The sequence below is a fragment of the Cherax quadricarinatus genome, chromosome 80 (assembly GCF_038502225.1).
Source record: "Cherax quadricarinatus isolate ZL_2023a chromosome 80, ASM3850222v1, whole genome shotgun sequence".
NCBI classification, from domain to species: domain Eukaryota; kingdom Metazoa; phylum Arthropoda; class Malacostraca; order Decapoda; family Parastacidae; genus Cherax; species Cherax quadricarinatus.
Window position 1 is genome coordinate 12,287,485 of NC_091371.1, and position 23,718 is coordinate 12,311,202.

The 23,718-nt window shown below is 41.8% G+C and overlaps 1 protein-coding gene across 1 annotated transcript in view; it reads right to left on the reverse strand.

Annotated features, from left to right (window-relative positions):
• Positions 1–23,718, reverse strand: part of LOC128702441 (serine-rich adhesin for platelets) — a 405,069-nt gene that overhangs the window by 364,552 nt on the left and 16,799 nt on the right. The window contains exon 3 of the mRNA XM_070102124.1: positions 14,104–14,268. Within this exon, the coding sequence (XP_069958225.1) occupies positions 14,104–14,268 (165 nt within the window). The remainder of the gene's footprint in view (positions 1–14,103; positions 14,269–23,718) is intronic.

The window sequence follows — 23,718 nt, forward strand, 5'->3', positions numbered from 1 at the left end:
AAAATCACTATATTGTTACAGTCATCAGTCTGGATCCTCCTGCCTGGGTACCTCACAAACAGCAACATCCCCACCCTTCCCTCGGAGTCCAGGCACTGTACTTACCACCTCCAGGATTCAAGTCCGGCTAACCGCTTTCCCTTAACCCTGTCATAAATTTTATCTTTTAATTCACACTCTAACAGCACGACAAACCCTATAATTATTCATCATCCATTCACGCCTGCTGGATGTTCAAGCCTCTAACACTTAGAAACCATCCTCCCTGATTTATACAACCTCTTTGTGATCCTATTCTGCTCCACCCTTTCTAAATGGCCAAATCACCTCGCCTACCTCCTACCTCTTGAATAATTCTTCTAGTAACCCCACACCGTCCTATCTCTCCAAATTCTCTGCATAACATTCTCTAACAAAACATCTTCACTGCCTCCAACCTCCTCGCTGTAACGTTTAAAACCCATGGCTCACACCCATATAAAAGAATTAGTACACCGATACTGCTGCACATTCCATTATTTTTTGTCGCTTTCATAGATAAATCTGTCTGCCGCCGCCTGCCACAAAATTTCAACTGCTCAGCGAAGTACGACATCATTATCTGTGGTTGTGTGGTTAGGGTGCTGTTGCAGGCCTTCGCTCATTAAAACAATTACACAAGGCCAAACTAACGAGGCAATTATCTCAAGTAAACAAGGGTGACCACCAACCACCCTGGGACTGCTAGGCCAGCTGACGCACTCCTATTGATTCTACAGAAAATGGGGATTCAATTGGATTATTATTATTATTATTATTACTATTATTATTATTACTATTATTATTATTGCTGTTCTTATTATTATTTTATTTTATTATTGTTATTATTAATTAATTAAAAATGGGGCTATAAGGCTTGATCGGAGGAAGGGGAAAAGCTAGCTCCAATTCCTTTAATCACGAGCTCCTCACCAGCATCAATTTACCCGGCAGGAGCACAATATACAACATAACTACATCACACTTTGAATTTATTGGGTTATCCTAGGCTAAACCTACATATATTATTTATTAGCATACGACTACATCAATATGCCCTAGCAACCAATGACCAAATTTAAGCAACTGTCAATAAAAGTATTTTTAAGATTATTCCATAAATTTTAGCTTATAAGCATTGAAGAGATACGGAGCCATTGTGCGGAAAAAATGTATAGGCTTCACTCTATTTTTTGTCTGGGTAACCCTGGTTAATTCACTGATTGATGTAGCGTCAGGTGATGGCTTGATGCATGTATTTTACATGCAAAATAACCAGTCAAAAAAATGGTGAATTTCCAAGCAATTTCGTGATTTCTCACATTAACAGTGGTTATTTTGCGTACTGTGATATCAATAACAACACTCGTTCGTGGTTATAATACTACACACACACACACATTATATATATATATATATATATATATATATATATATATATATATATATATATATATATATATATATATATTACTGAACATGCATTAAAGAAGGGTCGAGCACCATGCTGGGAATGTCATGAATTTCTGAGCACAAATATTCACACCTTGTTAGAGGTCTTGCTTCTGTGGCTCACCACACTCTTGTTATTTCCTGCCTCGAGGAGGAGGAGGAGGAGGAGGAGGAGGAGGAGGAGGAGGAGGAGGAAAAGGAGGAGGAGGAGGAGAAGGAGGAGAAGGAGGAGGAGGAGGAGGAGGAGGGGGGGGAGGAGGGGGAAAATCAAACATCACGTTCATTCTTTTTTTATATAAAGATGGGCCGTTCAGTAGCCCGTTCTCGCATCACCTGTGATACACATTCAGACTGACCCGTCATTTGTTTACTTCCCGGCCAGTATGATGGCACTGCAAGACTGTGATGGTTGGGTAGCGCTGCCACTAAGACGAGATAGCAACAGTGTGAAGATTGTGAAAGAATTATAATAATAATAATAAAGAGAGAGAGACAGAGAGAGAGAGAGACAGAGGTAGCTACTTTTAACACCTGTACTGGAGAGGGTGTACTAGCATTAACATGTGTACTGGATAACTGGTGATGATGTGCAGGTGTTTACTCACAGGACATTCACCTCTAGTTACCCCCTCAGCCAACACACACACACACACACACGAAAGAGTATAAACACAGTCAAATAAAACTGCAATATAACTGAAGGTATCACGGGGATAGTGAGTGAAAGATGTGTGAGTGGAGACAAGTGATTTTGGAGCTTTGACGTGCTGTCAGAGTTATCAGAAGGGATTCAGGAAAGCCGGTTGGCCGGACGTGAGTTTCGGAGGAAAATACAGTGCCTGAACTTTGAGACAAATACAGTCCTTGCACTTACTAAAAGGGAAGTACAGTGCCTGTACTTTTAAAGAGGGAAGTACAGTGCCTGTACTTTTAAAGAGGAAAGTACAATGCCTGCACCTTTATGGAGAGAAGCGAAATCGTAAGGACACGACTGTGAGCAACTCGCCCTCCGGCATAGTCCAGTGGATAACACAGGTCTAATAGGTGGAGCCAGGAGCTAGGTCTCGACCCTTCGCAAAAGCAAATCGGCGAGTACTTTCCTGCTAGTGTTAGGACTGTCTTGCAATGAGTACGAAACATCTGTGTGGTGGGTCATGAGGCCTAGTCTGAGTTAATAGTACATTTCGGGGGGAGGGGTCAACGCCCCCAGTGTCCCGGTCAGTGACCAGGCTTCCGGTGCCCTCAAATTTTAACTAAATACATTATTACAGTTCCTCCAGTCTCGCTCAACCCAAAAAATCATCTAATATTTATAATAATAACCATAATTTTCAAAGGGGTGGAGGGGTAAGCCAATGGAAGGCCTCGGGCAGATGACTAAAAGTTCCATCTGCAGATCACCATATGACTACGACCCGCGTCCTGTTTCCTGACGAACCTTACCTAACCTGACCTCTATCTCAACCACCGTCCAAATAACCTCACGACAATGGTGAGAAAATACACACACAAAATAGAGCGAAAAATCAACGTCAAAGACCTGGGAGTGATCATGTCGGAGGATCTCACCTTCAAGGACCATAACATTGTATCAATCGCAGCTGCTAGAAAAATGACAGGATGGATAATGAGAACCTTCAAAACTAGGGAGGCCAAGCCCATGATGACACTCTTCAGGTCACTTGTTCTATCTAGGCTGGAATATTGCTGCACACTAACAGCACCTTTCAAGGCAGGTGAAATTGCTGAAATAGAAAATGTACAGAGAACCTTCACGGCGCGCATAACGGAGATAAAACACCTCAATTATTGGGAGCGCTTGAGGTTCCTAAACCTGTATTCCCTGGAACGCAGGAGGGAGAGATACATGATTATATACACCTGGAAAATCCTAGAGGGACTAGTACCGAACTTGCACACGAAAATCACTCACTACGAAAGCAAAAGACTTGGCAGACGATGCACCATCCCCCCAATGAAAAGCAGGGGTGTCACTAGCACGTTAAGAGACTATACAATAAGTGTCAGGGGCTCGAGACTGTTCAACTGCCTCCCAACACACATAAGGGGGATTACCAACAGACCCCTGGCAGTCTTCAAGCTGGCACTGGACAAGCACCTAAAGTCAGTTCCTGATCAGCCGGGCTGTGGCTCGTACGTTGGTTTGCGTGCAGCCAGCAATAACAGCCTGGTTGATCAGGCTCTAATCCACCAGGAGGCCTGGTCACAGACCAGGCCTCGGGGGCGTTGACCCCCGGAACTCTCTCCAGGTAAACACACACACACATACACACACACACACACTGTTGCATTTTTTGTGTGGGAAAACAACGTTTCTCTGCGTGTAAAAACAATCTACGTGGAGCGAAAGGTTGTCCCAGGTGAAGGCTGCAGAGCCTGTCTTCACGGCTTTCATTCTTCCAGTACAAACAGCATTCACTTTGATTTTCCTCAGTGAAATTCAGGAATTTCACAGCCCATTATTATTATCGTTATTATTATTGTTACTATTATTATCATCGTCATTATTATTATTATTAGTAGTAGTAGTAATAGTAATAGTATTTCTATTATTATTGTTTTTATTATTATTGTTTGGATGCGCTAAACTCGTAGGTTTCACACATCGCCTGAGGAATGGAAGGCAATCAAGTGCCAATCCGAGGGGAAAAAAGGCCCAATCCAAGGGGAAAAAGGCCCAATCCGAGGGGAAAAAAAGGCCCAATCCGAGGGGAAAAAAGGCCCAATCCGAGGGGAAAAATAAAGAGTACAAGTTCCGAGAACGTAAGAGTCCCTAAGCAGCACTAAAAACCTCCCGTGAGAGCCTTGTCACTGGTCTGTAGCCCCCCCCCGCCCCGCCCCCGGTGGCACAGCCTCGGATACGGGGTAATGCTACCCTGTGGGTGCCACTGTGAATGCCCCCGGCACCAGTGGTGCCACTCTTCACGCGATAGCACGGTCAAACAATATCCAGTGCAGCGCGGGACACTGTCATACACAGCAGTCAGCTTTAACGCGTGACATAAGCGTAACAGTCAGCTTTACCACGTGACAGAAGCTTAACAGCTAGTTTAACCTCGAGACGGGAACTTAACAGCCAGCTTTACAGCGTGACATAAGCTTAACAGACAACTTTACTTCGTGACATAAGCTTAACAGCCAGCTTTACCTCGTGACATAAACTTAACAGCCAGCTTTACCTCGTGACATAAGCTTAACAGCCGGCTTTACCTCATGACATAAGCTTAACAGCCGGCTTTACCTCGTGACATAAGCTTAACATCCAGCTTTACCTCGTGACATAAGCTTAACAGCCGGCTTTACCTCGTGACATAAGCTTAACAGCCAGCTTTACCTCGTGACATAAGCTTAACATCCAGCTGTACCGCTGCAGCGCTGGAAACAGAAAGCATTATACAGTTGTATCCACTCATTACCCTGACAACAATATCCAACAAGCTTGACCTCATTCAGTATGCATAGGAAAAATGTCGCTATGAGGCATGTCTTGTGTCATGTGTCGTGTGACGTATGTCGTGTGTCATGTGTCGTGTGACGTATGTCGTGTGTCATGTGTCGTGTGACGTATGTCGTGTCATGTGACGTATGTCGTGTGTCATGTGTAAGGCGAGGCCCGTCCCTATGTAGATTACCTTCTTGTGGATGATTAGTCCTGCCCTAATTCAGTGTACCCTTTCTCCTGCCCTAATTTAGCCACAATCACTGCTACCGTGATAGCCACAATCACTACTACCGTGATTGCCACAATCACTGCTACCATGATTACCAGAATCACTGCTACCATGATTATCACAATTACTGCTACCGTGATTACCACAATCACTGTTAATATGATTACTACAGTCACTGCTACCATAATTACCACAATCACTGCTGCCATGATTACCAGTCACTGCTACCACGATTACCACAATCACTGCTACTGTAATTACCACAATCATTGCTACCATGATTACCACAATCACTGCTACCACGATTACCACAAGCACTGCTACCGTAATTACCACAATCACTGCTACTGTAATTACCAATCATTGCTACCATGATTACCACAATCACTGCTACCACGATTACAAGCACTGCTACCGTAATTACCACAATCACTGCTACCACGATTACCACAATCACTGCTACTATGATAACAACAATCTGACTTTTTTTTCCCCTCCTCCCTCTCCGTTTTTCCCTAGATTCTAACTTCTTCCCCTCTCCCACTCCACCCCCCCCCTCTCTTTGCTTCCTTCTTATCCCTTACCTGTTCTCCCTCTTCCCCTCCCTCTCTCCTCTCCCTCTCTCCCCCCTGTTTTCCCCTTCCCTCCCCCACCTACTTAAGACGTATAATTGACTTATAATAATCATTATAATCGCCTTTATGAAAACTCTGAGTAATATCCATAATATATACATAGCTAACCTATACACATTCATACACACTCCATACAAACTATCTACTCATTTACACTCTGTACTTGACCTATATTCTCTTACATTCTATACCCAAAATATACTCTCATACTCATCCAGGTCTCTAATATACATCATGTAATTTATATATCTACTATATACATTCTATACACTCGTATTCATTCTATACTCACTATGTACACACATATACATACTATAATCAGCATATACACACTCATACACATTCAACACCCATCATATACACTCATACACATTCTGTACCCACCATATACACACACACATCCTATACTTATATATACACTCATACACCTTCAGACGTCATAAACATTCTGTACCAACCATATATTCATACACATTCTACACCTATCATATACACTCATACACATTCTCTGGCCATCATATACACTCATACACATTCTGTACCCACCATAAACATAGTTTAGTCATCATACACATTCTGTACCATATACACAGTCGTACACACGTTACAGGGAAACAAAGTTAGGATAAATATATTCTCTCTCTCTCTCTCTCTCTCTCTCTCTGTTTGAGAATATTTCTTGAAAAAATTCTTAATGAATCGTGAGGGAATTTTTTTTTCTTACTTTTTAGAGAGTGGAAAAAAAACTGGGAAGGTTCAGGGAGTTTTATTCGCGTCACCTCGGCCGGCAGACATCAACAATGGGAGTGGATGGGAGCAGGCGGGAGTGGGTGTGTGGGGTGGGAGTTTGGACGTGGGTGGGGTTGGTGTGGGAACTTTAAAGATTATCACTGAAGAGAAACATTAGGACACCTGCTGTCCCTGTTCACCTAGAAGTAAGTAGGTACCTGGGTGTTAGTCACTTTACACCTGCTGTCCCTGTTCACCTAGCAGTAAGTAGGTACCTGGGTGTTAGTCACTTTACACCTACTGTCTATGTTTGCCTAGCAGTAAGTAGGTACCTGGGTGTTAGTCACTTTACACCTGCTGTCCCTGTTCGCCTAGCAGTAAGTAGGTACCTGGGTGTTAGTCACTTTACACCTGCTGTCCCTGTTCGCCTAGCAGTAAGTAGGTACCTGGGTGTTAGTCGACTGGTGTGGGTCGCATCCTCGGGACAAAATTAACTTAATTTGCCCGAAATGCTCAGCATAATAAGTAGCTTTCTATATAGTAGTATGTCATTGATGTCAGCTAGGCCTGTAGGCTTGTAGAAATAAAGACTATTATTATTATTATCATAATTATTTATTTTCTTCCTTCTAAGTTTTCGTCTGTAACTCGAGAAGGCCTCACCCGATCGGCTTCAAATTTTCAACGCTAATGTGTCTAGGAAAAAGGTTGATGTAACATATGGTATGGGCAGGCGCCTTCTGGTCAGTTTTATACACACTATTCTCCGATTCGGTTTGTGTGTGATAGGCTTTCAACTGTCAACACTGGAGAGAGAGAGAGAGAGAGAGAGAGAGAGAGAGAGAGAGAGAGAGAGAGAGAGAGAGAGAATAATGATGAAGGCTTGCCCATCCTGAAGAGAGTGAATCAGTAATGGTCAGTTAGTGGTTGTTAGTGTTGTGCTTGGCACACTTATCTCTCACCACTAATAACATCTCTCACAGCTGTTCTCTGACTCACAATTACTGTGATATGATGACTCTACTCACAGGTGGCTAGTACGTACGAGTACACACACACACGAGCTGTGAATCGACTCCAGAAACCACAAATAGGTGAGTACACACACATACACACAGCTTTAAGAAGAGGTATGACAAAGCTCATGGAGCAGGGAGTGGACCTAGTACTGACCAGCAAAGAGGCGGCACTAGGAGCTGTGAATCGACCCCTGCAACCACAAGTAGGAGAGTACATACACACACACTGATCCTGTTTCCCCAGAATTAAATATATACATAAATATATACACCTTGGGAACGTCGTGCTAAAACGAACGTTCTACTGAAAGATAGTTTCCACACAGCCTGCCACGTGTCTATTTTTCCACAAGCGGCAGTTTTTTCATGAGTTATGTTAGCTTTACAAAGGCTAACTTATATTAAATTAAATTACGCTAGGTTAAATTAGCGTATCTATGAGAGTTAGCTACCAATAAATAACATAAATGGGTGACCTACGTCTGGCAACGTCTCCCTAAAGTGTTTGTATCCCAACGTTACTCGACTCACTAAATCGTAATGACACGATTGCAAACAAACCATACCACGGGTGGGGATAGAACTCGCGGGTTCTATCCCCGCCCGTGGTATACTTTATCCCAACGTTCTATATATAAGTTGGAGGACGTGAAGAGTCTGTGTTAGTCCACTGTTGTAGCTGGTAAATGAGGCAGCTCTGAGAAGTGAGATGAGATAGGAAAGCAGCTCTTAACTTGTAAATGAGATGAGATATAATAAAAAGCTCTTAGGATGCAAATGAGCTAATGGCATAACAGCTCTTAATTTTTAAGTAACCTGACACAATAACATGACGTAGGAAAACAGCTCTTAGTCTGCACTTTCAACTACGGTACGTAGCTATTAACCTGTGTATTTAACTACTGTAGGTAGCTCTTAGCCTTTAAATTCGACTACGGTACCTGCTTCTTAGCCTGTAAATTCGACTACGGTACCTACTTCTTAGCCTGTAAATTCCACTACGTTACCCACTTCTTAACCTACAAATTCAACTACGGTACCTACCTCTTAGCCTGTAAATTCAACTACGGTACCTCTTAACCTGTAAATTCAACTACGGTACCCACTTCTTAACCTGTAAATTCAACTACGGTACCTACCTCTTAACCTGTAAATTCAACTACAACACGTACCTCTTCGCCTGTAACTTTCGACTGTGGTACATACCTCTTCGCTTATAAATTCAATTACGGCGTGTAAAAAAACAAACACTCAACATAAACTCACGAGAGACAAACACGCAAACGAGGACATAATTTTTGCAGCCATTTAGCGCCTCGATTCACCTAAATTACGCGTCTCAGAGGTCGTGAAGGAGGCGAGGCCATGACTATTGAGGACCAACACAACTTTAATACCGTCCCACGCCTCAAAGTACCCACCTCACCACTTACGATAATAATAATAATAATAATAATAATAATAATAATAATAAAATGCGTAACAACACGGGTCTGAAATTGTCGTACCCCAAAGACCATTGCGGCCAAAGACTCCAAAACAGGACTCTTACATGGTCTTAGGATGTTAATAAGTCATATATTTGGCTGTTTGCTGATTTACCAGTGCCAACTCGGGAGCAAGGTGGCACTTGTTCACAATTAAGACCTCTGCAACATCTTTATTGATAGAGCCAACCAGTGGCTTTATCAGTAAAGGCAACCCCAAGCCTGAGGGACTGATCACCTCATCTTTTGTATATAGTTCTACTGTCTTCCAATTACGTCCTTGAATTTGTATTGATAAAGCCACTGGATGGCGAAACGTCTACAATAACGATACCCAGATGTTACACGTCTCAAATTTTCCACTTGTCGGTATTGTATACCATTCATGTACGACAACTAATACCCTCCAGCCCTCTAATAAGAAAAAAATAATAATTATCACACCATCGTAAATGTAATTATATGAGGGGACAGTGTATTTACACCAAGATGTATATATTTCATAGTATATTCACCGATATACGTATATACAACGAGATGTGTACATTTATAAAACGAGAGATGTTTATCTCGGTAAATACACACTGAAGAGTCAATCTTTCGAAATAAATATTGGTGGCTGACAGTCAGATCTGGTGTCATGTTATGTAAACACGTGAGCAAAAAACACTAGGACACTATGAAAACATTTCGGTCTTGGGACCTTGGTTAGAAATGATCAAGGTCCCAGGACCGAAACGTTTTCGAATAAGTATATCCTAGTGTTTGCTCACGCGTCTTTTTTAAACTATGTAAATCTGCATATATATAAACAGGACTCATGGCGAATATAAAATTATAATTTTTAAACGGGTTTCAAATATAGTGGAACCGGCTTTAGAATTGTTGATAATATATATATATATATATATATATATATATATATATATATATATATATATATATATATATATATATATATATATATATATATATGTGTGTGTGTGTAAAAAAACACAGGGGGAGTTGAATAACTCTAGGCCTTTCGTGCTACAATCTTTATCTTTAGCTTGCAAAGTTGCAGAAATGAGTAAGAAATCTTAGATTCGTTCCAAGAGACGCTTGCTATGCAAGCTCCTGATGATGTGTTGACTGCAACACAACTTCTGTGGGTTTTTTTTTTTTTTTTGCATTTTGTCACACTTGTTAGAGATTCCTACATAATATATATATATATATATATATATATATATATATATATATATATATATATATGTCGTGCCGAATATATAAAACTGGTCAGTTAGGAAGAACTCATTTAAAATTAAGTCATTTCTGAAATTTTCTCTTATACGTTTAAAGATATATTTTTTTCATTAATGTTAATGTAAAAAAATTTAATTTTGCACCAAAAGAATCTTAGAAAACTTACCTAACCTTATTATAACAAGATCAATTTATTTTAGCCTAACCCAACTAAATATATTTTAAATACGTTTACAATAATTTAGTACTAAATAAAACAATCAAATATATTTTTTTCGTTAGGTTCAGAATGATTTTGGCGAAATTATTGCATACACAAATTTTCACTTGTCCTATATGGCAAGATGAGCGTTGCTATTTAAGCCAAGATCGCAAGTTCTGCCTATTCGGCACGACATATATATATTTATTTATTTATTTATTTATTTATACATATATATATGCAAAACAACCACTGTGAAAGCGCTTGGAATTTCACTATCCTTTCACAGTGGTTATTTTTGCATATTCTGATAACACCTGTTTACTGTAATCTTATTGCACACACACACACACACACACACACACACACACACACACACACATATATATATATATATGTGTGTGTGTGTGTGTGTTGCGTTTGTGTTGCGACCAGCGGAAGGAGGATCAAGCCTCCACAGCTTCATACATTTACTTACAGCAAGTATCGTGTTCAACTAATGTGACATTTATTGTGGCAACGTTTCGCTCTCCAAGAGCTTTATCAAGCCATTACAAACAATACATGGACACAGAGGGTATATAAAGGCTCAGAGTGAGGTGAATACTAGTGAGGTACCATTCCGATGTTCACTAGTGGTAGTAGTAGTAGTAGTAGTGGTAGTGACAAAAGCAATTAATTCGTACATGAGTAAAAGGATATAAAAGCTATTACTTGGGTAACATAAAAATAGGTTGGACAAATATAAACTGGAATGAGGCAGGTTGTTTCAGTGTTCACTCTCTGTGCTTTGTGTAGTATAACAGGAGAGACTATGTGATGGCAGGGTTTACTGTTTTCAGGAGGATTCTTGCTAAGACTTCGGAGATGGTGAAGCTGCCGTTGTTTTGTTTAATTGTATTCGAAACAGCGATCAGTGCTGATTCAAGGCATTTGCGTGTGCGGAAATTAGTTTCTTTTATCACTAATTGGGCGTCTCTGAATTTCATAAGATGATTGGTGGAATTTCGGTGTTGTACACAGGCGTTGTTTAAGTTGTCGTTCCTACATGCGTATATGTGTTCATTGAGGCGGGTGTCGAGGTTTCTTGCTGTTTCACCTACGTAGATCTTGTCACAGCCTCCACAGGGTATAGTGTAAACTCCTGCATTGACTGGTTCGTGGTGCTTGGGTTTTGTCCTGGTTAGATCCTTTATTGAAGTGGTAGAAGCGATGGCGACTCTGGTGTTAGCTTGTGAAAGTACTTTTGAGACGTTTAGTGCAACCTGGCTGTTGGGAAGAATTATAACTTTGTTGGGAGCGGTGTTGATGCGTGGAGAATTGATGATCTGAAGAGCTCTTTTCTTGCAGTCTTTGATGAAAAAAGAAGGAAATTGTAACTCAGTGAATGTTTGGTGAATGTAAGTACATTCCTCGTCAAGAAACTCAGGACTACAAATTCGGTATGCTCTTAGGAAAAACCCGATGATGATGCCTCTTTTGGTCTTGGTATCTTGACTGGAATAGAAGTGTGTGAGATCATTTTTATTGGTGGGTTTCCGATAAACTTGAAATCTTAGGTTGTTGTCTACTTTGTGAATGAGGACGTCGAGGAAAGGTAGCTTGTCATTGGACTCTTCTTCTAGTGTAAACTGAATCGCTGGTTCAACTGCGTTGAGCCTTGCCTGAAGATCCCGTACATCAAAACGTTTTGGAGTTATTACGAGGACATCGTCCACGTAACGTAACCAAGTGACGCTTGAAGGGATGATGTTGGCGAAGTGTTCGGACTCTAGGTGTTCCATGTATAAGTTGGCTAGGACGGCACTTATTGGGGACCCCATTCCCATGCCGTAGGTTTGTTTGTAGAGCTTGTTATTGAAGGAAAAACAGTTGAAGTTAACACAGAGTTCAATCAAGTCAACAAAATCTCCGGGAGGTAAAGGAAGATTAAGGTCCTGGTTGACTTTACGTCGTAGAACCTCGATGGCTTTTTTGGTAGGTACTTTTGTGAAGAGGGAAGTCACATCCAAACTGCTTAGTTTCTTGTTACGGATGGAGAGGTTACGGATGCGGTTGAGAAGGTCGCCTGAGTGTTTAAGATGAGCGGGGCTGATGGTCCCCAGAAGGCAGGAAAGATGTTTGGCAAGAACTCCGGCTAGTTTGTGTGGAGCACTGCCTATTCCTGACGTGATTGGTCTGAGAGGAATATTGTGTTTATGGGTCTTGGGTAAACCATACATGTGTGCTGGTTTAGGGTTGCTTGGTAACAAGTACAGAAGTTTCTTCCCTTCTCTAGTGCGTTTAAGTATTTGTCTGCTTTTGTATAGAAAGTCTTTGGTGAGCGTCTCCCACTGTTGAGTGCTGATAGGTTCGTATGTAGATTGATCATTCAAAAGGTCCATCATTTTAGTGTTGTAGTCACTGGTGTTGAGTATGACGACTCCACCTCCTTTGTCGGCGGTGGTGACGATAATGTTGGGGTCGTTGGCGAGGTCCTTAAGGGCAGTGATGTATCTTCTAGGAAGATTAGAAGAAGAAGGTTCACATAAAGCTGCAGTGAGAAGGCCCTGTATATAACCCTTCTGGAAGTTGCTGTCACTGTGTCTATGGTTCCTGGTAACAAGATTGAGTTGATAGTTAGGTTTGCGTATGTTGGTGGTAAATTTGAGTCCCAGACTCAGTGCTTGTTTCTCGTAGTCGGTTAAGGTGGTTATAATTCTTCCCAACAGCCAGGTTGCACTAAACGTCTCAAAAGTACTTTCACAAGCTAACACCAGAGTCGCCATCGCTTCTACCACTTCAATAAAGGATCTAACCAGGACAAAACCCAAGCACCACGAACCAGTCAATGCAGGAGTTTACACTATACCCTGTGGAGGCTGTGACAAGATCTACGTAGGTGAAACAGCAAGAAACCTCGACACCCGCCTCAATGAACACATATACGCATGTAGGAACGACAACTTAAACAACGCCTGTGTACAACACCGAAATTCCACCAATCATCTTATGAAATTCAGAGACGCCCAATTAGTGATAAAAGAAACTAATTTCCGCACACGCAAATGCCTTGAATCAGCACTGATCGCTGTTTCGAATACAATTAAACAAAACAACGGCAGCTTCACCATCTCCGAAGTCTTAGCAAGAATCCTCCTGAAAACAGTAAACCCTGCCATCACATAGTCTCTCCTGTTATACTACACAAAGCACAGAGAGTGAACACTGAAACAACCTGCCTCATTCCAGTTTATATTTGTCCAACCTATTTTTATGTTACCCAAGTAATAGCTTTTATATCCTTTTACTCATGTACGAATTAATTGCTTTTGTCACTACCACTACTACTACTACTACTACCACTAGTGAACATCGGAATGGTACCTCACTAGTATTCACCTCACTCTGAGCCTTTATATACCCTCTGTGTCCATGTATTGTTTGTAATGGCTTGATAAAGCTCTTGGAGAGCGAAACGTTGCCACAATAAATGTCACATTAGTTGCACTTGTGTCCTTTTACTTTACATATTGTCGGTAATTCTACCAACTTCATTACAAGTATCGTGTTGACGAGCGTATAATCACTCAGGATCCAACATAAACATTATAAAACAGCAATATGGTAAGAGGGAGGACTCACTGCGCTTCTGAGAGAGGGCGTGCAGGATGGCGGTGATCACGTCGTTCTGTTGGTCGCGCCGCTGTCGTAATTTGTCTCTCTTCTTCAGCTCCCGCACCAGCAGGGAGCACTGGCTCGACAAAGACCCCTGCAGCGACCCCACCAATATCAGCAGCTCATCCAAGCCTGTGTAGAACACCATACAAGTACACTACTCTGCTTAACACATATTGTGGCATACAAAGAGTATGTTACAATTTATTCGGCGTATGTCACACTCCCATATAGGCTGCCTCCCAATCAGCGAACCAGGTGCTAAGGGTTTAACAATCAATAGGGAACCCGTCGTTAAATCAGTACCTTGGTTCATTGACCAATCACAGGCAAGCCCGCCAAAGCTAAAGCAACGTGGTTCACTTGCGGAAAGCATTGGCAGACTTGCCTACCTGCTGGTTGAGTACGGTGCACTCTGGTTTCTGCTTTGCCATCTGTCACTGTCGTGTACGCTTATTATTATTCAAGCTGTACATAGTGTATATATTTGTATATAGTGGGTGAAGGCAAAATATACATTATAGTCTGCTGCCTAGTTTGTTTGCTCCAATTCCCATTACGACTAGGTCTCACAGGTCATTCTTTACCTGTGTTCGTAATACATATCAAACTTATGCTGTATACATACGTGTGTATGTATACAGGTGCTTGGAAGGTGGGAAGTACACGCCGAAGGCGGAGGCTGGGGATAATACAGTCCGGAGGAGCATGTGAAATGTAGTGTGGACGCGCTTATGACAAGACGGAGGTGGAATGAATGATGATGAAAGTGTTACTTTTTTTTCGGGTCACCCTACCTCGGGGGAGACGACCGATGCTAATATATATATATTTACAGTAAGCATTATATACACTAGTCTCCTTGCAATACACATACACACATGAGCTACGCGATACGACATTCCAACATATACATGTATACGTATACACCCAAAATTAAAGGAATAACTTCACATACAAAAAATGGAGACCCCCCCCTCCACATACCACATTGCAATATACAAACTCTATACAAGGAGCAGACTCCCCCCCCCCCCCCAGCCATAACTAGGCGAGTCCACATTAGTCAGCGATGAATTCAATGTTAATTAACAGCATTTACAAAGTCCTGAGCCTCATGGTGGGAGGTCTTTTCCAGTAATTACCTTTCGATTAATATAATATAAATTCACATACCAGTGTAATAAATCTGGCGGTAATTATGCCATTCCATTTCGCAGCTTACGTACAGATTGTCTACGTAAACTGGACGACGTTTATGTCCGTCCTAGATGCTTTGGTCCGTCCTATATGACGTTTCGGTCCGTTCTACTCCAAGTCAGACCGAAACGTCATCTACTTTTCCTTAGTGTATTTTGTGTATTAGAGACCACACAGACACTCCTGTATACACAAAATACACTAAGGAAAACTAGAGGACGTTTCGGTCTGACATGGACTAGAACGGACCGAAGCGTCATACAGGACGGACCAAAGCATCTAGGATGGACAGAAACGTCATGCAGGACGGACCAAAGCACCTAGGATGGACAGAAACGTCATACAGGACGGACCAAAGCATCTACAACGGGGTCGAAACATCATACAAGACGGACCAAAGCATCTAGGACGGACAGAAACGTCATACAGGACGGACCAAAGCATCTAGGACGGACAGAAACGTCATACAGAACGGACCAAAGCATCTAGGACGGACAGAGACGTCATCCATCTCATCCTGGATCAGCCTACATTAAGCGAGTGTTGTTGAGTACAAGTGAAGCTGAGTTCGGTCACGATGTCTCAGCCTGGTTGTCGCTAGGCTAGTGCAAGTATGCGTTCTATGGCATAGAATGACTCCGCAGTTTATATTATTGTATATACGTAGTTAGATTATATTACATCTAAATTTCCCTTCCCTGCTACTCTCCTGTCTCGTGCATAAAATTTCTGTATCCCCTTCCAGATGTACTCCTGTAAACCCTTTTGGGGCCTAGTTCCTAGGCCTTTTGTGTATCCATATGCTCTTGCACTACCGTCCACAGGATGGATATCGGGTGCACAATAAACTAGCCACTTCGGAGGCAAAATCTAAAATCTGTTGCCCCTTCCCCTAAAATGATGGCGAAATCTTCGTAAAAATTCCACTTATCCCGTGATTAGGATAGGCCATCCTGAGTGGTGGTAATTACCAGGTAATACCAACTCCAGCTCTGTTGGTACCAAACTTCTGAAACTCCCTTAGCTAATGAACCTTTAACAGAATATTTGACGATATCCTCGTTGCCCTACCGAAGTCTCCCAACTCAGGCCGCCACATTTCCACACCTTGTATGAGCATCATCCTGCGTGATGGACTATGACAGATATATATATATATAGTTAGCCTTTTGTTTCCACTCTCTGACTATCATTGGGAATTCAGTAGCAGCACACTGCTAATGTGTCCAATTAAAAAATCGGGATTAGCTATTATTATAATCCATGTTAAGCGCTAAACCCGTAGGGGTCATGCGACTCCTGAGGAAATGGGAGGCAATCAAGTTTGATCTAAGAAAGCAAAGAACAGGTTTAACTCCTAGAATCAAGAGCCTCTGACATCAAGGAATGTAACTAAGGAACTAATTTAAAAATATATTGTTACATTGATGAACACTTAAGAAACATTATATCTAATATAGAAACCGAGAGAGTTGACGGTTATATAAGCCTTCACCAGATGTACACTAGGTACATCTCCACCTTCAGTGTACACATACCTGGAGTTTACCTGGAGAGGGTTTCGGGTGTCAATCCCCCCGCGTCTCGGTCTGAGACCACCATGAGGCCTGGTCTCAGACCGAGTCGCGGGGGCGTTGACCCCCGAAACCCTCTCCAGGTTTGTGTACACTGAAGGTGGAGCGCCCTAAGCACAGACACTTCACCCCCTGTAACAAGAATTAGCAATCTGCGTGAGAGGAAATGAAACTTAAGATCCTGATAACCGCAGATAGTGAGGCCAGGGACGGCAGATAGTGAGGCCAGGGACGGCAGATAGTGAGGCCAGGGACGGCAGATAGTGAGGCCAGGGACGGCGGAGAGCTGCATCACGGCCACATATCCAAGAATATGCCCTTCTCTCTATATATACACAATACTGTTTTTCTTCACAAACAGCATTGAGAGACTGCTGGACATGAATGCAGGGCAAAGAGGTAACCTACATTCCCTGGAAACTTAAAAGCAATCCTGGCAGACTGTTCTGCTCCAATAACTACAAATAGGTCATCGCAAACGTGTAATCTCACGCGCGCACACACATATATAACAGCAACCTCAATAGAATACTAACGAGGGAATGCAAAAAAGTGTCAGCAAATGTTCTATGTTGCCACCTAACAGATTATCCAGACAGCAACAGAGAAAAACAAAGAGGCTTAAAATACATTAACCTTGGTTCACACGGGACTTGCCCAGAGTGAGACATTCCCAGACTCTGGGTGATAGCTGGAACTCCCTCACTCAGAGAGAAACATGATTAACGTTCTTCATTGAGAGACCAGGCTGCCTCAGTGACAAATGACCTGACTTCTTTACTCGTGACAGACATGACCTTATTTCCTCACTCATGACACATAACCTGACTCCCTCACTCAGTGACAGACATTACTTGGCTTTCTCAACGACAGTAACACCAAAGTAAAGAGGCAATCGGTCCTTAAGGGACACGTCGTTCGATCAACGTGGTGCACTAAAACGACGTTCTTACACCGACCAGCCAACCACCAGGGAAAGAATAAGTGGTAAACAAACGTACTAGGGAGGGTCCTTAAGATAATTTTTTTTTAGGTAGAGAGGGGACGGGCAGGAATAATGTGGATAGCAACTTGATGTAGGTGAGGGTCATTTATTCCAAGGAACTGAAGCCACCTTCCCTGCCCAAGGTGTTGTATAAATAATAATAATAATAATAATAATAATAATAATAATAATACATTATCATTCGTGCTGCAGCATCCTGTTTACGTGAAGTGTCAGGTGTGAGCACCAGACGCGTCGTACCTGGCTCTCCTCACCCCCGTAGCTCGGTTGGTAGAGCACCCAGCTCACACACTGAGGTCCGTGGTTCGATCCCCAGTCCGGGTGGAAACATTAGGACACGTTTCATTAGGACACCTGCTGTCCCTGTTCACCTAGCAGTTAGTAGGTACCTGGGTATTAGACGACTGGTGTGGGTCGCATCCTGGGGACAAAATTGACCTAATTTGCCAGAAATGTTCTTCATAAAGGGCTTTCTATATAGTGTGTCACTGATGTCAGCTATAGTCTGTATACGATGTACTTGTAGAAATAAAGATAATAATAATAATAATCTTTATTTCTACAAGTACATCGTATACAGACTATAGCTGACATCAGTGACACACTATATAGAAAGCCCTTTATGAAGAACATTTCTGGCAAATTAGGTCAATTTTGTCCCCAGGATAAGACCCACACCAGTCGTCTAATACCCAGGTACCTACTAACTGCTAGGTGAACAGGGACAGCAGGTGTCCTAATGAAACGTGTCCTAATGTTTCCACCCGGACTGGGGATCGAACCACGGACCTCAGTGTGTGAGCTGGGTGCTCTACCAACCGAGCTACGGGGGTGAGGAGAGCCAGGTACAACGCGTCTGGTGCTCACACCTGACACTTCACGTAAACAGGATGCTGCAGCACGAATGATAATGTATTATTATTATTATTATTATTATTATTATTATTATTATTACTATTCAACAAACCGGCCATATCCCACCCAGGCAGGGTGACCTAAAAAGAAAAACGAAAGGTTCTTTTGAAATTTAGTAATTTATACAGGAGAAGGGGTCACTAGGCCCTTGCTTCCGGCATTTTAGTCGCCTCTTACGACACGCATGGCTTACGGATGAAGACTTCTGTTACACTTTTCCATGGAGGTAAGAGGAAATAAAGAAGAACAAGAACTATTAAGAAAATAGAAGAAAACCCAGATGGGTACATATATATATGCGGGCACATGCATGGGTAGTGTGACCTAAGTGTAAGTAGAAGTAGCAAGATATATCTGTTATCCCGCGTGTTTATGAGAGAAAAAGAGACACCAGCAATCCTACCATCATGCAAAACTTACAGGTTCCCCTTTCAATTACTTTTATTATTATAACACGCGCATTGTTTCCAATGATATAAAAGTCGAGTAATCTGGCTTAAATCAACCAGCATTAACATTGTGATGAATGGTTTGAAAAACCGACAAGTTGAAGATTGAGACACTTATGCAACATATGTTGCGTAAGTGTCTCAATCTTCAGCATTAACATTGTAGGTTTGAGAGTTCAGAAACTGACTCGCATAAACAGGTAAAAATAATTAACGGGGGTAATGTGAAGATGGGTTGGAGTGGGAGCCAAGTGTAGCACCCAGCTACACTTACTCACTGGAGAAGCCAGATATAGATACACCTCTACTGGTCACGTAATGTATGATAATGTAAACATCTTATCAGGCTTTCATATGCATTTTAAAGTGAAAAAAAGGCTATGTTTCACTTCTCAGCGATTTTTCCTTTACAGTAGTAACGTGGAACCTAACCTCTACTCAAAAATTAGAGAATACAGAATTAATATACAATTTCTATGGATTCCATCACACACTGAATTACTCCTTCATGATAAAGCTGACAAGTTAAGCTAAGAAATTACCCTGAAGGAAAATGAAGAATATAACTTTGATGTGTCTGTGTCTAGCATTAAGAATAATATTAGGTAAGAAGTATTTGTCCACTTTCTGAGGAACATAAAGATAGACAGTATAATACCAAAGTTGATTCCATGTATCAGAAATCTTCCCTATGAGGATAGACTGAGGGCCCTGAATCTGCACTCTCTAGAAAGACGTAGAATTAGGGGGGGATATGATTGAGGTCTATAAATGGAAAACAGGAATAAATAAAGGGGATGTAAATAGCGTACTAAAAATATCTAGCCAAGACAGGACTTGCACCAATGGTTTCACGTTGCAAAAATTCAGATTCAGGAAGGATATAAGAAAGCACTGGTTTGGTAACAGAGTTGTGAGGTAAGACACATATGCAACAGTTAGGTATCTTTATTTCGAAACGTTTCGCCTACACAGTAGGCTTCTATCAACTTTTCTGTACTCGACTGAAGAAGCCTACTGTGTAGGCGAAACGTTTCGAAATAAAGATACCTAACTGTTGCATATGTGTCTTACCTAACATACCTAACTGTTGCATATGTGTCTTACCTAACAACCTGTCGGTATTTTATACCATTTTAATGTTCAACAGAGTTGTGGATGAGCGGAACAAACTCCCCAGTACAGTTATAGAGGCTAAAACGTTGAGTAGTTTTAAAAATAGGTTAGATAAATACATGAGTGGGTGTGAGTTGAACCTGACTAGCTTGTGCTACTAGGTCAGATGCCGTGCTCCTTCCTTAAATGAATGTGACCTGATCTAACTAGGTTAGGGCATTGGCTTAAGCCGGTAGGAGATTTGGACCTGCCTCGCATGGGCCAGTAGGCCAGTTGCAGTGTTCTTTCTTATGTTCTTATTAAACAAATATCATAAATTTGTTTGCAACAGATAAGTCAATTGTAGATATAAATCGAGATGTACTCCTGTTAACCCTTTTTAGGGGTCTAGTTCCTAGGCTCTTTGTGTATCCAGATGCACTTGCGCTACCGTCCGAAGGATGGATATAAGGTGCAAAATAAACTAATCTCTTCGGCGGCAAAATCTAATCAACCTCTGCAACCTAACACCCCATTCTTAACTCACCGATTCTAGCTCATCTCAACTTCCTTATTGTGAGCATGTAAGAACAGAGATTTCCACACATGAAGCGCCTAAATATATGTAAGTAAGAACATAAGAAGGAGCACTGTAGCAGGCCTACTGGCCTATGCTAGGCAGGTCCAAGTCACACTATTTTGTTAAGAACTCTTATCCTACCTCTGCTCATTTCAAAACCCAGCCCTACTGACCGAAAATAAACCACCACTTTCTCCCCAGGATGCGCTAAACCCATGTGGGTCATTCAGCGCAAGAGGTGGTGGAGGCTTGATACTCCGTCTGTCGAGCCCCAGACAGACGAGCTTCCTATTTGTACTCATCTATATCCCGATTACATCCAAATATGTACCTATTTACTGGCTTAAGGAAACATTCCCACACGTCTCGACTCACCTGAGATTCTTCTATCACCCTTCGACTGTGAGCTAAAGGTACTAAACACTGAGCTGCGAGCTTCATAGTGTACAGCAAGGTCTAACAGAGACGCTACATACACGGGGTAAAGTGCATCCTTCACAACAAGCCAATAATAGTGATCAACACATCCTGAGGCTGTTATCTCCGAACATCCTCTCTTCCAGTATCCGGTAACTTATCGAATCACCAGAGGTATCTTCACCTTAGTGCCGCTACTCTGTACTGCGTATGAGGTAGTGCACATGATGCTGTATTTACGAGTTGGTATGTACTAGGAGGTATATACGTGATGGGCGTTGGAGTGAGCGCACATGAGGCTGTATTTACGAGTTTGTATGTATGAGGAGGTATATACGTGATGGGCGTTGGAGTGAGCGCACATGAGGCTGTATTTACGAGTTTGTATGTATGAGGAGGTATATACGTGATGGGGCGTTGGAGTGAGCGCACATGAGGCTGTATTTACGAGTTTGTATGTATGAGGAGGTATATACGTGATGGGGCGTTGGAGTGAGCGCACATGAGGCTGTATTTACGAGTTTGTATGTATGAGGAGGTATATACGTGATGGGGCGTTGGAGTGAGCGCACATGAGGCTGTATTTACGAGTTTGTATGTATGAGGAGGTATATACGTGATGGGGCGTTGGAGTGAGCGCACATGAGGCTGTATTTACGAGTTTGTATGTATGAGGAGGTATATACGTGATGGGGCGTTGGAGTGAGCGCACATGAGGCTGTATTTACGAGTTTGTATGTATGAGGAGGTATATACGTGATGGGGCGTTGGAGTGAGCGCACATGACAGCTACAAACACGTCCAGACCTGCAATGCAGTATTACATTATAAACATCAAAGATGAAAGTGAGAAATATCCTACCGAGTGTAAATTTCATCTTACTCATTAATGTACACTACTTCTGTTTATGTAAGCAAAATGAAAATTAAACTGTAGCAGTTTTATTGACCATGAGCGAGTCCAGTATACAACTATTAAGGAGATAAACGTGAAACCTAGCCGCAGTGCAATATTAATATTTATGACCCGTGCAGGAGGAAGCATCTGATGTCTTTAAAAAACGGCGCTTGGATACTGTTGAGAGACTCTTAATCAAAGGGACTGGAGCTACCGCATTACCTCCCCTTCCCCAAGCGCTGCATGGCCTCGTAGGGTTTAGCGCATCTCATGAATATTCTCCTTCAAAGTTTGCTCTAAACATAAGTTTAATTATATTTGTACAATATTTTCCTGGGTGAAGATATCACAAGCTTATCTCCAGTGTCTCCTGGCAAACATGTTGAGCATTTTTTAATTATTTTAATTCGTTTCTCTCTCTCTCTGTTTCTCTTCATCACTATATTATACATTAGCAGAGAAAGGGGTCACATAGCTATAAGTGGGTGTTCCTAAACCCTGATTTTCTTAGCTAAGAGCTGTCAGCTTAGTTTACTGTCAAGCTGCACTAGTATTTTACATTTATTATTATTATTATTATTATTATTATTATTATTATTATTATTATTATTATTATTACCAGCATTTTTTATTGTTAGTATAATTGTTATATATTGCAAGCATATAAATTATTTAATATTTACATGACATTTAATTTGGGGACTAGATGAAACACAGTCTTCCCGGATACCAGTGCGCCTTCGAGAACAAGCATCAGGTGAGAATAAGAAGCATGTCAGACTGCTGATGTTTGACCTTTTTTTGTAACATAACAATGTCATTGTGGATGGCCTGGAAGACGAGGCAGGTGGGGAGGCTTGGAAACACACGCCTAGTACATGAGAGTAAGGCAACCCACCCAGGCGCCACTAGTTCACCAGCACCTATTGCCAATCCTCTCCCCTCCCTCCTTCCCTCCCTTCAAGGGAGAGGGGCTTTCCCACTGAAGGGATCTCCATCCAAGCAATTGGAGTTAACCTCTTCTTTGGGTCAAACCCACTTATCTCCCATTCCCGAGGCGCTGCATGGCCACTGTGAACAATAATAATAGTAACCTAGTATCAACTGTAATATAAATTCACGTGGGATACAGAGTACTAGACATGTGCTTTATTATAAAAGTGTTTCTGAAGCTTTTATAACAAAAGGTTATCTTCTATTTGATCTTTCTTTCGTATTTAGGGTTCATATAGCACCTGAAGAATGGGGGGGGGGACAATCAGATTCGATCCAAGGAAGAGGGCAATTTCAATCCCTTGATCAAGAGCACCTCACCAGCATCAAGAGCCCTCCCTTTGGGAGCAAGTTCTTGTCTTTTGGTTACATATTCCGATATAAAGATTTGCTAATACAATATGTCAAGCCAAATCGAGTCTAAACTGTTACTCTTCTTTCATTTAGTTCTCCCA